At 33.7% G+C, this 15,744-nt stretch overlaps 2 protein-coding genes across 2 annotated transcripts in view; both read right to left on the bottom strand.

The window, feature by feature from the left end:
• The window catches only part of Smp_132560 (hypothetical protein), a gene marked incomplete at both ends in the record, with an annotated part of 198,872 nt that overhangs the window by 97,517 nt on the left and 85,611 nt on the right, over window positions 1–15,744 (bottom strand). The gene's annotated exons all lie outside the window — the stretch shown is intronic.
• On the bottom strand, window positions 4,783–11,394 carry Smp_159300 (hypothetical protein; the record flags this gene model as incomplete). Its single annotated transcript, XM_018799740.1, has 2 exons — window positions 4,783–5,084; window positions 11,385–11,394. 2 exons carry the CDS (start codon window positions 11,392–11,394, stop codon window positions 4,783–4,785), a joined length of 312 nt encoding a protein of 103 aa, XP_018651499.1.

Genomic DNA, 15,744 nt, shown 5'->3' with positions numbered 1-15,744 from the left:
ACAACTACACACACATACATACATCAACCTGAAATTACATTATTCTTTATTTAATAAATAATTAACAATTTATTTTAAAATAATTGAACCAACAATTTATTATTAGAGAATTATATAATAAAAGAATAGTTGAATGATAAAGATAATCACAATGTAGGATTGTTTAATGTATATTTATGTGTGTTTGCGTTGTGTTGTTTTTTTACAGTTTTCAAATTGTAAGTAGTTCATTGTGTGTATGGGGGGGGGTACGTGTGCGTATATATCAAAGTAAGATGATAACAATAATCAACAAAAAAATAAAAATAAAAAGGGATTATAGACTATCAAATTGTAAGTAGTTCATTGTGTGCGGGGGGGGCGGGTACGTGTACATCAAAGTAAGATGATAACAATAATCAACAAAAAAATAAAAATAAAAAAGGATTATAGACTATCAAATTGTAAGTAGTTCATTGTGTGTGTATGTGTGTGTGGGGGGGGTCGTGTACGTGTACATCAAAAATGATGATAATAATCAACAAAAAAATAAAAATAAAAAAGGGATTATAGACTATCAAATTGTAAGTAGTTCATTGTGTGTGGGGGGGCGGGTACGTGTACATCAAAGTAAGATGATAACAATAATCAACAAAAAAAAGAAAAATTAAAAAAAAAGAAAAGAATAAAAAACAAAAAAAATCAAGGATTATAGAGACTATCTGAAAAAACTTAAAAAATAATAAATAATAAATAAATAAATAAAAATATAAATAAATAAATGAAATAATTTTTTACTATAACGTATTATATTATGATATAGAAATAATTTATGATTACCAGGAAATTTACAACATGGTATTGGTTTATTTAAAAATTCACATAATGGTAACCAACCTTGTTTTATATTATATATTAATAAACGTTCATTTGGTACAATTAATTTAACATAATCATTATAACGACTATATGCATGAATTAATTCATTATCATTATTTAAATTAATTGTTTTACCTAATGTATTTTGTATAGATAATAATTTAATATGATTTATATTTATTAACCATGAGCATAATTTTAATTTTGAAAACATTTTTTGTAATTTAGATTGATTAGTTTTATAGGGTATAAAATTTGTACGACATGCAGCATGCCATAATTCAGCATTACGTACGGTTAAAATAACCTAGGAATGAAATAGATATATAAATATATAGTATTAGTGATAAGTGAAAGTATATAATAAACATTGTTGATTAATCAGTGACATTAGTTATGGCATAAAAAACAAAATTTCGACATCATCAACTATGACATTAGTTAGTTAGTTACTTACACCTGTTACTCCCAATGGAGCATGGACCACCGATGAGGATTCTCCAACCTACACTATCCTCGGCCTTCCTTTCTAGTTTTATCCAATTCTTGTTCATTTTTCTCATGTCTGTCTCCATTTCTCAGAATAATGTGCCTTTTGGTCTTCCTCTTCTCCTTTGGCCTTCAGGATTCTATTTGAGGACTTGCCTTGTGACGAAGTTGGGTGATTTCCTCAATGTGTGACCTATCCACTTCCAGCACTTCTTCCTCCACTGAAATCTGGTTTGTTCTCTCCCAAAGTAAGTTGTTTCTGATAGTATCTGACCAACGGATCCGAAGTATTTTGCGTAGACAACTGTTAATAAACACTTGTATCTTCTGGATGATGGCTTTCGTAATTCTCCAAGTTCCCACCCCATTCAGTAGGACTGTCTGACTGATATTTATTGAACAACTATTGAGAACTATGTACCTGTGTACAGCGCTTTCCTGGTAATATAAAACCTCCTAGGAGTGTGGTCATTACTTAGCAGAGGATTAAACCCATGACCTTCAAGTCGCATGATGAGCGCATAAACTTTAAACCACTGAGATTGGATTCACGGGTTTACATATTTAACTATAATCAATCTGCGATATTGTACAACAATCTTTCAATGCTATTAATGGGTAACTGCATCATACTCAATATGGATAATCAGACCATGATTTTAACAATGAAATTCAACAATCTCCACAAATTCCCTATTGTATTAATCTCGAAATTTTATTTTTATTATTATTACTCCAATAAGGAAAACTTAATATTTACAAAAGATTCATTTAAGAACACCATGTTACAAACGATCACAATTATACTTAGAAAATTTTCAAACAATAATCAAATGTCTAAACAACATTCCTAACATGAACAAAATAAACCGTTAAACAGTGGAATATTTCAGAGATACACTGTTGAATGTACTTTCCAACAGTATTTTATCATAATTAATTGATTACTGACTAGTGATTAACGTTGTATTTCTTTAATCTCTTGGTGTTGATCGAATTCTTGTCTATAGATTTGCAATGTGGCCAATAATCTAAGTGACTCTATATCAACTACATCTCTAATAGAGTCGCAGTCGCAATTTATTCAGCTTAATGATAACGTCTAAAACTGGGAAGCTGCATGGTTAACAAGGATCTCACAGAGTTCATTAGTTATGTTAAGTAAACAGATACGCCGTGTTGCCAAGTCCTAACCAGCACGAAATCCTACCGTCTACTTTAAGTCACCTAATATCCCAATTTACTATTAAATCTGGACAACCAGATAAATAACTGTCGTTCGAAAGGATAAGTACATGGATTATTTGTTATAGTTAAACATATCAATGTAGACGAAGCCTTCCGAACCATAAAAGTTCACGGTCTCGGGGAAAAAATACAAAGATTCCTTCCATTTCATAGAAAAAAGCTTCGTTCACTCGCTGCAAATGCTAACTTCTTAGAAAAGCCATGCAGTTGATGCTTCTTTTAAAGACAAACTTAATAGCGATCAGAAGAATGAAAAGAAAAATTTATGACATAGGTTAAATCTGATTGATAGTTTCATTTAAGGCAACCGACGGTTGGTCGCTAGTAAGAACCCGCTTCTCACTAAGCAACATTAGGATCAAGATTGACTTTTACTAGCACTACAGTGAATATAATGATCAGTTACTAAGTATTAGTGGCTTTTATTTTCCATAGTCAGTGTTGTTAACCTCATTTGTTTGATCAAACATACAAAATAGTTATACAACTGTACTTTTGCGTACGTCTGCTAAATTTAGACGATCAAAGCCAATCATTAAGTGAAGATCATTAAATCTAATAAGAGGAAATATGTGGATGATTAGGAAGCGATAGACGAAAACAACAGCAAAAGAAGAGAATGTAAGACATCTAAATGGTGCAACCAAAAAGCTAGTGGAGAAATATTGTAAACCATAGCGACCAGTCAAGAACAATAAAGACCTAATAACCACTGAGATTCAATAAGAGTGGAACTCGTTGGTAGAATACTTTTAAGAACCCCTGAACAGGTCAGTTCCAATGAACCGACAAACAACGAAGCCGTATAAACAGACTTCCTATAAATGTTACCACATCAACAATAAGAGAAATCAACATGGCCGTTAGACAAATCAAAATTGGGAAAGCAGCAAGACCAGACAGCATACCTGCTGAAGCACTGAAGTCAGACCCAGATGTAACAGCGCAGATGTTCTACGTTCTCTGATAAAGATTTAGGAGGTAGGACAAATATCGACAAACTAAATAGAAGGATACCTCAACAAGATATCAAATAACAGAGATCTTAACTGATATGAAAACTACAGAGGCATCACATTACTATCGGTACTAGAAAACGTTTTCAATAGTGTTGATGAACCAAATGAAAGAATCCGTATAGGCCCAACTTCAAGATCAACATGGTGACTTTCATAAGGGTCGATTTAATGACCTAGTAATTCAAACTCATACCATTCAGAACGTTAATCATAACAAGATGATTTTAACAACAAATTACTGTCAAATTTTCATAGGTTAGTCAATTTCATTGTATTGTAGATAAATGCCCCCAAATGCCCTGGTACACCTGAGAGTGGGGTAGAGTCCGCTCTGCCTCTCAAAATGCTGGCACATGGCCGCACATATATAGCCTCTGTCACGGAAGTCCTACTCACTGCCTTCTCGCACCAGGAGTGTTGTTTACGAAATTGAGAGGACGAGAAGCGAATGTCTGGCGCTTTAAACGGGTTGGTGGACACGAAAATTCCACCTAGGGGAGTTGGAAAACCCTGATTCTAAACCAATGATGCACATGGGCTGGTTCCAGTATCCTGAGGGAACAAATGGTTTATGAATCAATCGTTGATCACCGGCTACCATGTTATTGCATCTCCTCACGATGGTCCACTGCCTCATGGATCAGACCTTTAGGTCAAAGGCTCCAGGTGTGGCCCCCTAAGAAAACCACCTGTTTCAATTTGGCCACTTGGGCAGTATCATAACCCTCACACAAATGAAATGAGATTTGTGTGGCACATATATATCTGGTACCCGTTTGTACCAATATTTATGTGTTTAAATAATAATAATATAAGGGCTTTTTGTGGAGATTTTTATATATGGAGATTTTATATATAGTTGAAATCAAGAGTCAATTTCAACTAAACCACCATGAAAAAACCTGAAAGCACTGGACGGCCGTTTCGTCCTATTGTAGGTCTCCTCAGTCTATAGGTTAAACGCTCGCGTGCGAGGCTGGTAGATCCTAGGTTCTATGTACATTGCTGAAGAGTCCCAAAATTGGACGAAACGGCTGTCCAATGCTTCCAGATTTTCCATGATGGTCTAGTTTCAATGGACTCTTGCATTCAACCATATATAATCATAATCATTGGTAGATAAATGTGATATATATATATATATATACATCAAAATAGAAACAACAATTCAACTTACTTTAGCATTAGGATACATTTGTATTAAATCACTTAAAAATGATGTAATCGGTATACCGGATACTGTTTTATAATTTTTTAATAACATACGTAATAATTCTTGTTTATTATAATGGAAACCATTTAATTTTGTTTGATATTGGCATAAATTTAATTCTAACCATTTTTCTATATTATCATTAGATTGATAAATTAAATCAATATAATGAAAACATGGTGATCCATGATATAATAATTCTAATGCATATTTTAAATAACTAGTACCAGTTTTATTTAACCCAACAACAATCACTTCTAAATCATAATTTTTAGATGATTGAAATGATAATTTATCATTATTATCATTATTATTAGTAGTATTATCAGTAGTATTAGTAGTGATAATAGTAGTAGTAGTATTATGTAATTTATTCATTTTCTTTTGTTCTCAAAGAAAAATCAGTTTTATCAAAACTGATATTGACTATTCAATTTAGTGAATAAGTTATAATTGTAGCAAGTCAGTTATGAAGAATGATGATGATGATGATTTCCGTAAATCTTATCACATTTATATATTTATATGTATCTGTGTATGGTCTAATTAATGAAATGGTAGGTCAAGGTTAGATACTGATCTATACATGTCTATCATTATATTACTTCTATACTTGTGTATGTATGTATATGTGCGTGTGTGTGAGTGAGAGAGCGAGAGAGAGAGAGGGTTAATATCAAATGGTCAGTATTCATTATAATATAATGTAAACAAGACTTCAATTACTTCATTAATTCTTTATTTAAAAAAAAAATAGTTTAGGTCAGTCACATTAAAAAAATGCTGTTTGTCTAGACTATCATTACGACGCATGATTTTATTCAATAAAAAAAACAAAACAAAACAATAACAGTTTTATAGTTGTGATCATGAATTAATCGAAGCTAGATCACCGTGGAAAATCTGGAAGCACTGGACAGCCGTTTAGTCCTATTGTAGAACTCCTCAGAAGTGTGCATTCATGATCCCGAATCACGAGGTTTGTACCCACGACTTATTAGTCTCGCACGCGAACACTTAACCACTAGACCACTAAACCGATCGGCATCCAATTGTGGTAATGTCTAACTTCAACCAATACACGAAATTGAGGAACCTATCTACCATTGTCTTCAGTGAGTTGATATCTCCCAACAGACCTGGTTGTACTCCGCTGGTCACTACTTCTCAATAGAACTCCAGGAAATATCTATTGTGAGATATCAGCTCACTGAAGACGTTGGTGGATGGTTGCTCAATTTCGTGAATTGGTAGAAGTTAGACATTAACACCGTTGGATGCTGGCCGGTCCAGTGGTCTAGAGGTTAAGTGCTTGCACGCGAGACTAATAGGTCCTGGGTTGGAATCTCGCGAGGCGGGATCGTGGATGCCCACTCTCTGAGGAGACCCACAATAGGACTAAACGGCCGTCCAGTGCTTTCAGGTTTTCCATCATGGTCTAACTTCAATTGATTCATGATCTAAACTATAAAATTACTAAAATCTCCACAAACCCCCCTTCTGATAATAACAGTTTTCTCAAGAAACCGATAAGTCAGCCAAAAATTCTAATGATTTTTGTAATATAGACATGTATGTTAGTGAAATACCAAGATGGTTTTAATTGATTATCTTATTGTTGTGTGTTTCAGTTGGACAGGTCAATTGTATAAATAATTGAATAATTAGTAGAGGAACTAATATTTCACTGAAATACTTTAGTTATTAATAAATAGAATTGAATAGTATGTAACTAAGAGTTGCGATGTAATAAATTGCTTAATTTAGATATTGTAAACATTACTATTTTAAGTATTTTTTTGCAACCAACTTATCTGACTCTAATTTGGATAGATGTATGGAATTGTGACGCGAACATCAAATCTTCCGTTTCATTTCATATATTACAACACTCTAGGCCAAACCTATTTGTGTGACCTTGGTAATAGGAAGTGAAATACAGGTTCAGTTGGATGAATCTATTGGAAGAACTTGTTTATTCAAACAGATACTTAGAATGAAAAGCAGAATAAAAAAGACAAGCAAGTATGACTGAATTTTTTGTAGTCAGACAAAAATTAGATAGAAACATGTGATGAACAGGGTAAGTGATAACATACATTCATATAAAAACCCATGGTTACTAAATGAATAATTAAGAGGAAGAATAAGCAAATCGGTATGTCCAGAAGCTAGAATAACCCATGTGGACACACAAGAGAACTTATCATAGAACATAGATGAAAAATTTAAGTGATTTTCTGTCAAATTCATGTATTTTGCTAGCTGGAGTAAAGGTCGAAACTCCATTTCACTTAAGATTTTTACTTTACAATATTAAGCGGTCAGTGTTTTAAGGTAAAACAGTTCTCTCGGAAATTTCCAACTAAACATGTAACTCACATCAGTTTGTAGTGAAAATTTTGAAAAATCTGTTTAGTTATGCAGACATTCTGTCTTACTATTTCACGTATTCAGTGATTTTGACCCAAATTTATTTTTTAAATCACGTCCCAGAGTAATGAATGAAGATTTATGATAACCCATAATAGTCCATCTCTTAGATCAGTGTCCTAAATAAAAGTACACTTATATTATTGTTTCTAATTGATTCATTAAATACTTACATCTACATTAGTAAATATAGTACTGAAAGAGTTTTGTGGAGACTATTTTATTTTTAGTGAGAATCCACATCCTAGTAAGCTGCCGAAGTAAGGACCTCATAAATCGTGGGATACGACTCATAATTAGAATAATTGAATCAGCCTTCAGTGGTAAAATTTCAACTTAAATCAATTTACAATTTAGCTCTGTGATTATCCAGTTTTATTGGTGACATCTGCATTACCAAAAACATGTTTGGACTCTACCAGCCACGAATTTCCATTAGACCTTCGGAAAAATCTTTTAGTAAGCCACTGATGGACTTATTATTATAGTTTGGTCTAAGGGGTTTTGCTTCCAGCAAGATCGTGGATGCCCACTGCTGAAGAAGTGGATACTATAACGAAATAGTTATCCAGTGCTTTCTAGTTTCTAACTGTGCTTCAGCTAAATTCAGTGTGAGCAACACAATCTGCCCATATAATTACTTACTTACACTAGTTACCCCTCGTCGAGGAAAATAGGACACACACCAGCATTTTCCATCCACTTCCAGCGTCTTTTCCTAATTTCCTCTTCAGCTGGAAGCTGGTTTGTTTTCTCGCACAGTAGGCTGCTGCTGATGGTATTCGGTTAACGGATATTGAATATCTTGCGTATACAATTGTTTATCAATGCTTATACATTTTTGATGATGGTTGTGGTAGCTCTCCAAGTTTCAGCTTCGTACAATAGAACTGTCTTGACATTCATATTAAAGATCCTGACTTCGATATTGGTTGACAGTTGTTTTGAGTTCCATATGTTCTTCAATTGTAGAAATACTGCCTTTATTTCACCAATCTTCGCCTTTACGTCTTCATTGGATCCTCCTTGTTCATCGATGATGCTGCCTAGGTCAGTGAAAGTTTTCATATCTTCAAGAAATCTACAAATGTAACATCTATTCACAGAGTAACAGGTCTTTAAATGGAAGATGACTCATTTCTTTTTCAATACTAATAACTTAATTGTTCTGCTGAATGCTATGAAGTTAATTCAAGAATAGATTTTTCAGTAAGTCTCTTTCAAACCAATCACTTCAAAATAAAATATATTAACTATTCAAGCTTAAATGCATGATAATAGTATATTGGCTCTTTATTACAATTTTCAAGTTTTAAATACAAATGTAAAATGGTATAGTTCGATTTCTTATATAATAATAATAATTGTAATGAATACTAAAATATACTAAAATTTTGATAATAAGTTAGACATTAACACCGTTAGATGCCGGGCTCAGTGGTCTAAAATTTAAGCGTACACGTGCTGCATCGTACATGTACACTGCTGAGGCATTCCATACTAGGACTATCCAGTGCTTGTAGGTATTCAATCATGGTCTAACATTGATCCATTCATGATATCAATCTAAATTTACCAAGAGTTAATTTAACATAGTTTGTTTAGCTGATATTTTGCTACTGATTATTAAAACTTTATTTTCTTAACTACTGAAGTTGTAGCCCTCAAATGCCCTGGTACAGCCGAGAGTGGGGAGAGTCCGATCTCCCTCTCAAAATGCTGGCACATGGCCATGCGTATATAACCTCTGCCACGGAAGTCCTACTCACTGCCTTCTCGCACCACGGGTGTTGTTCACGAAATTGAGAGGACGAGAAGCGAATGTCAGGAGCTTTAATAGGGTTGGTGGACACGAAAATTCCACCTAGGGGGGTCGGAAAACCCTCATTCCAAACCAATGGTGCACATGGGCTGGCTCCAGTATCCTGAGGAAACAAATGGCATATGAATCAATCATTGGTCACCGGCTACCATGGGGCTAAATCTCCTCACGACGCTCCATCGTTTTGTGGATCAGACCCTTAGGTCAAAGGCTCCGGATGTGGCTCCCTAAGAAAACCACCTGTTTCAGTTTGGCCACTTGGGCAGTATTATAACCCTCACACAAATCCAATGAGATTTGTGTGTCGCATATATATCTGGTACCCCCTTGTACCAATATTTATGAGTTTAAATAAATAATAAATAAAAACTGAAGTTGTAATAGTTTAGAATTTGAACAATTATTACCAATGACAATAGATGGTAAACTTATGTTTCCTATGAATTAATTAGTATTGAACTAAGGATACAATAAATTTTCCACTTACTAATTTAATAATAATAAACTCATTGGTATGCCTTCTTATTACACTCTAAGCTACACTGAAATATACACTTTTCTTTTAATTCTTGTTCTTCTCAGTAGTAGTAGTAGTAGTAGTAGCTTTATTTAGTAATATATTTTTGGCACAATATAGAATTCTCAACATAAAGTATTTCAACAAGTTTCCATTTCTTATTTTTTTGATCAATATTGAGTAATCACCAGTTAGATATTAGTATTTCAAAAGTTCATATTTGAATAATATTCATTCTTTTCAATCCACATTACCAACAACCACAATGTCTTTGATGATTGTACCTTTTTTGTAATTTGTACAGAGAAAGGTTGTAAACTTCTCAAAAATGTATCTGAATAGGCTACACAATTAATTGATGATACTGATCTGTTAAAACAAACAATGAAACAGATAATTTGTTGAAATATCAAAATGGCAGGAGCAGGTAGTCTAGATATTCCAGTAGTCTTCCTGGGTGTAAATAATCTTAATCGTTTGTGTAAGATTATTTTTACAAATTAATTAAATAATTAAAAAAAGTTGTTGTTTATTTAATCAAATCACTACTTACTTACTTACTTACTTACCTACTTTACTTACGCCTGTTACTCCCAACGGACCATAGGCCGCCGACTAGCATTCTCCAACCCACTCTGTCCTACGCCTTCCCTTCTAGTTCTATCCAATTGTTGTTCATTCTTCTCGTGTCTGTCTCCATTTATCGGTGTAATGTGTTGTTCGGTTTTCCTCTTCTCCTTTGGCCTTCAGAATTTCATGTGACAGCTTGCCTTATGACGCAGTTGGGCGATTTCCTCAATGTGTGTTCTATCCACTTCCAGCACTTCTTCCTGATTTCTTCCTCCATTGAAATCTGGTTTGTTCTCCCCCACAGTAGCTTGTTTCTGATGGTATCTGACCAACGGATTCGAAGTATCTTGCGCAGATAACTGTTAATAAAAACCCGTATCTCCTAGATGGTGGCCTTTGTTGTTCTCCAGTTTTCCACTCCATAGAGTAGAACTGTGTGGACAATTGTATTGAAAATTGTGATTTTGGTGTTGATTGACAATTGTTTTGAGTTCCAAATGTTCTTCAGTTGTAGATATGCTGCTCTTGCTTTGCCGATCCATACCTTCACATCTGCATCAGATCCACCGTGTTCATCAATGATGCTTCCCAGATATGTAAAGAATTTCATATCTTACAAAGCTTTTCCATCAAGTGTGATTCTATTGATGCATGTTGTGTTGCATATGAGAATCTTACTTCTCCCTTTGTGTATGTTGAGGCCCACTATTTCTGAGGCTGCTGCTACACTGGTCATCTTCTCCTGCATTTGCTGTTGTGTGTGTGATAAAAGAATCAGATCATCTACGAAGTCTAAATCGGCCAGCTGCATCCTAGCTGTCCACTGTATCCCGTGCTTCCCTCCAGATGTTGACATCTTCATAATTCAGTCGATCACCAGGATAAAGAGAAAGGGTGAGAGTAAGCATTAAAAAATTTTAATGAAATGATAATGATATAAACGTAATTATTTCAATCTAGATATAGATAGATATAGATAACAAATATAACTCCGAATTTTTAAAATTCTATAAATATAAATGGTATAAATGGTTATATAACTTATTACATAGTATCTTCTTGAACTTTGAACTTAATATTCTATACTTAAACTATTTAATCTAAATAAATGGGTTGTGATTAATGGTAAAATTCACGTATCATCTCATTTAGAGTTCACTAAATAGATAATACTTATATTCGAGTATTCATATTCATATTAGAACTTTAACCTACTGTTTACCATTATTAAACACTAACTCATTATTTACTAAGCTACTAAGTTTGAACTTTTATTTCATTTATTCAATAGATATAATGTTTATATCATTATTAATAAGGGTATATGTCATCACTTTGTTCATATAAATAAGTATATTTTGACCAGATATTGTTAGTATATTGTTGTTATATCCCGTGGAAAATTATGAATGGTAATGTAGACCATCAAAGTTGATGATCTATGTCGAATGATTGGAGACCTACTCGAGTTAGACTGGAACAGTGTAAAGAACAAGCTAATTTCGAAGTCACACCTCGCTACCAGCACCTTACGTGGATTGCCCCATCGACGTATCAAGGGACCATGGATGCTCTGAAGACTGTACAACACAAAGGACGTTATTACAGGAATATATTAGTCAAAGCGAAAGTAGAACCACTGCCACATGGGCCAGTCCATGGCGTATGATTAGTTGATGCGCGTTGATTGTCCTTGACTTTGACGGGGATCGATGATCTGTTCAATATTTAGTGACCCAACTGCCGGATGATTTGGCTAGGGTTCAGTGATATTTCACTGCTCCTACAGTAACTTTGAGGACTATTTGTGGACCAATATGATATGTATATTTCCTATTGTATAATTGTTAGATAACTAAACTATTCATATTCGTATCCTTATTATAAGCTTTATTTTGACCTATGGACTATTATTATACGATTTACCATTCTTGAGTTATCCCCAGTCTATTGATTACTGATCCCCCTATTCACAGCCACATTTGGTCAAATCTTGTACAAATGTTATTTTCTACTTCGTGGTACGATGTGATCTGTTTGTTTGGTATATAAACCCAGTATACATGATCCATATCGCAGAGGCTGTTATTGGTGTTCTGGACTTAACTAGCTGAGCTAGGCAGATAGCAGGACTGATATGTACTCAAGACTGCTCATACAGTTTTCCTGTATTATTGATCCGATCGATAATTCACTGCTCTCTAATTGGCGGTCTTATAACGTCGTATATATCAACTGGGCAAGAACTCATTCGATCGATATAACAATTATGAATCCTGTATAGATTATTTCGACATAACTATGTTTTCGTATCCTTTTTTTGAAAGAGATAGAACGTAACTAGTAGTGCAATCCAGGATATGCTGTTTGTCTTACTTGTAATGAAACTTTCCAAGTGTTTTTTTATTTTACATTACTGTATATGTGGAATTGTTTTGCTGAAAGTATCATTGTTCTTCTGAGAGATTAAATATTTTAGATATTAATCTCATTAATCAATATGAAGAATGATGTGTCAAAGAAAGGTAATGTTCTATCTTGGAAGATTTCATAGACCCTAACAAAGGATTGCCCAGGACAGAGTTGGATGGAGAATGCTGGTGGGGCGCTTATGCTCCTCCACGAGGGGTAACAGGCGAAACTAAAAAGTAAGAATTCAGTTAATTCACTGTGCGAACTGATATTTTACTAAGTATGAGATTAAACTAGATAAGATAACAACAATCTCCACTTTCTACTCATCAGTTTATATTACCAGATTATTATTGTTTTTTCTATATCATTCTTCATATCCTTTCAAATTCTCATTAAAATAAATTTTGTCTATTAATTTATCCAACAAAATTATTTTGATGCATGTTTAAACGTGTTACATGATAATTTAGTCTAAACTTAATGATAAAAACAAAATTCTAAATAGTACAAGTAGGTTACAATATATACTAGATTTTCTAGTTTTTTCGTAGTTGAACTCATGAGTCAACTGAAGCTAGACCACCATAGAAAACCTGGAAGCACTGGACGGCCGTTTCGTCCTATTGTGGGACTCCTGCCGAAGGAGGTTCTTCGGCAGTGTAATGAAGTGCATCCAGTCATTGAGTTTACATCTGAATAAGAGAATGGTGTTCGAATAGCATTTTTGGACGTTCTCTTAACAAAGGGAGTGGATGGGTCATTAAAAATGAACTTAAACAAGAAAAATACATGGACTGGGCAGTACACACATTTCCTTAGCTGTGTACCTTTACAGTACAAACGAAACCTGATCAAAACTCCCAGTTACCGTATACACACTATATGTTCTGCGGATATAGTTGGAGGTGAGCTAAACATCTTGCGTAATACTGTTAGGGAGAACAGTTACCCTAGAAAGTTTATAATTAAATATATGATCACGAAGATGAGAATAAGCGAAATACAAACGGTGAACAAGAAATCTCTGTTCATGTGTCTACAGTTCAGAGGGAATGTGGCTAGGGAAATATGAACTCAGAACAATTTGAATGGCGGCCTGCTTAAACATCTGGGCTACCTGTTCCTGTCATCTATATATTTCAACAAGTTATCTAATATTGTTTGTTTTAATACATCATTATGGCTATTAAGCACACAACCTATTCCGGTGCGTTTCTGAAAACTGTACAACCTTTCGCTGTAAAGGTTACAAAAGGCCTAATCAGAGATGTCGTGTTTGCTGGGAACATGCAGCAAAAAGAATATACATTATTCATATGTCGATTGACTGAACTGCTGACATCCAACTGGCGATCACTGAATGTTTATCATCAGGAGCAACGAAGAAATAAGAAACGTAAACATGTTGAAATACTTTATGCTGAGAATTCGATTTTGTACCAAATAATATAATATTGAATAAAGCTAATAATAATAATAATAATAACAATACAAAAATCTCTCAACGCAGGTGAACTAGGATTAGTATTTTGTATGCGTCCAATGGCGACATCGAGGTTAAAAGATGAATGACCACCTCATTTTGTATTTATCAGTTCGGCTGCTCCTGTGGAGCCAACCTCAAGGTCAATTACTTAGTAGTAGTCATAGCTATCGAATGATCTAATTTGACTATTATACTTACGACTTTTCGTAGTCAAATGCATGTGTCTCCCTTATTTTTGTTCACAAATCTTTGTATTATTATTATGATTACTATTATCATTATTCATTATATGTGAAAATAATATATTTGAAATAATCTTAGCGATTGAAATTTAAATAATTCCTACGTCTCCTCCAGCTAACTTGTTAATTCCGTTAATTAAATTTCTCAATTGTTCGGTTGAGTGAAGATATGATAATGGTAAGTTGAAAATTTTGGTTCGCCTCATGCATTATGTACGAAAGTCACGGTTGTAAAAAATTTAATTAACAGAAGTCTTAAGCTTGTTACAGATAAGGAAGACCAACAATCTGAATTGAATAAAATTTTGTCTACACTTAGGGATAACAACTTCCCAAAGGAGTTTTTAAAGAAGATTGTTAGAAATGAAAGAAAAACTAAACTTGAATGTATACAAAAAGAATGGAAGTCTACTGTAGTCATCTCATACCATAGTGAAACATCGGAAGAAAAGTTAAGGATATGTTACCAAAGGAAGAACAAAAAATATTGTCTATGAAATCAATTGTCATGATTGTAATGCAGCTTATGTGGGAGAAACATCCAGACAATTGAATGTAAGGTTGAAGGAACACAAACAGTGTTTGAAAAATGTTCCCAAAACTTCGGTTGACATAAGGAAACTTGAAAATAAATCTGCGATAGCGTTACGTGCGTTAGAAATAGGACATAGGATTAATTTAGAAGAGACCAAAATACTTCAGAAAGGCTTCAACACTCATAAAGAAAGATTGACAGCAGCCTAAACAGAAAGGATGGTATTCAGCTAGCAACCATTTGGTAAATATTCATCAACAAGTAATTGGACTCTTTCTTTCTTTATTCGACCAGTTTATTTCACATGAATCGTTATTCTGACTGAAATCAATATGAGTTATGTTCAACATTACAATTGCAATTCAATGATTCAGAAACAATTTTTCAACCTTCAATTTGCACTTTAATTTTTTTAATTATCAGAAGGGGTTTTGTGGAGATTTAGTATTTTTCATAGTAGAAAGCGTGAGTCAATTGAAGCTAGACTACCATTTTTACTTCATATAGAAACATATTAACACCGATTATCATTTATTAATAACTCATTCTTACACATACATACACATCCACAATTCATCCAGTCTTCTTTTATTTCACGTCGTGAACTTTTCACTTGATTCTCATTTAACTAACTCTTATTATCCTGTTTACAAAAATCCAACATCCAAATATAATTGGTTTAACGTAGTATAGATTTTGATCTAATTGTTAAGAAAACGCTATATATTTCTTAGATGATTTTGATTTTGAAGAAGCCCAGATAAGTTAGGTGGACGAAACGTTAGAATTATTTAATTTCAATCGCTGAGATTATTTCAAATATAATTTCCACATATAATGCCTTCTCTATACTCGGTGCCCAGCTATTAGTTCTAATCTTGACGAATATTCGTATAT

The sequence above is a fragment of the Schistosoma mansoni genome, chromosome 3, assembly GCF_000237925.1.
Source record: "Schistosoma mansoni strain Puerto Rico chromosome 3, complete genome".
Classification (NCBI taxonomy): Eukaryota; Metazoa; Platyhelminthes; class Trematoda; order Strigeidida; family Schistosomatidae; genus Schistosoma; species Schistosoma mansoni.
Note: the sequence above shows the minus strand (reverse complement) of the source record. Positions and strands in the feature narration are given on the sequence as shown.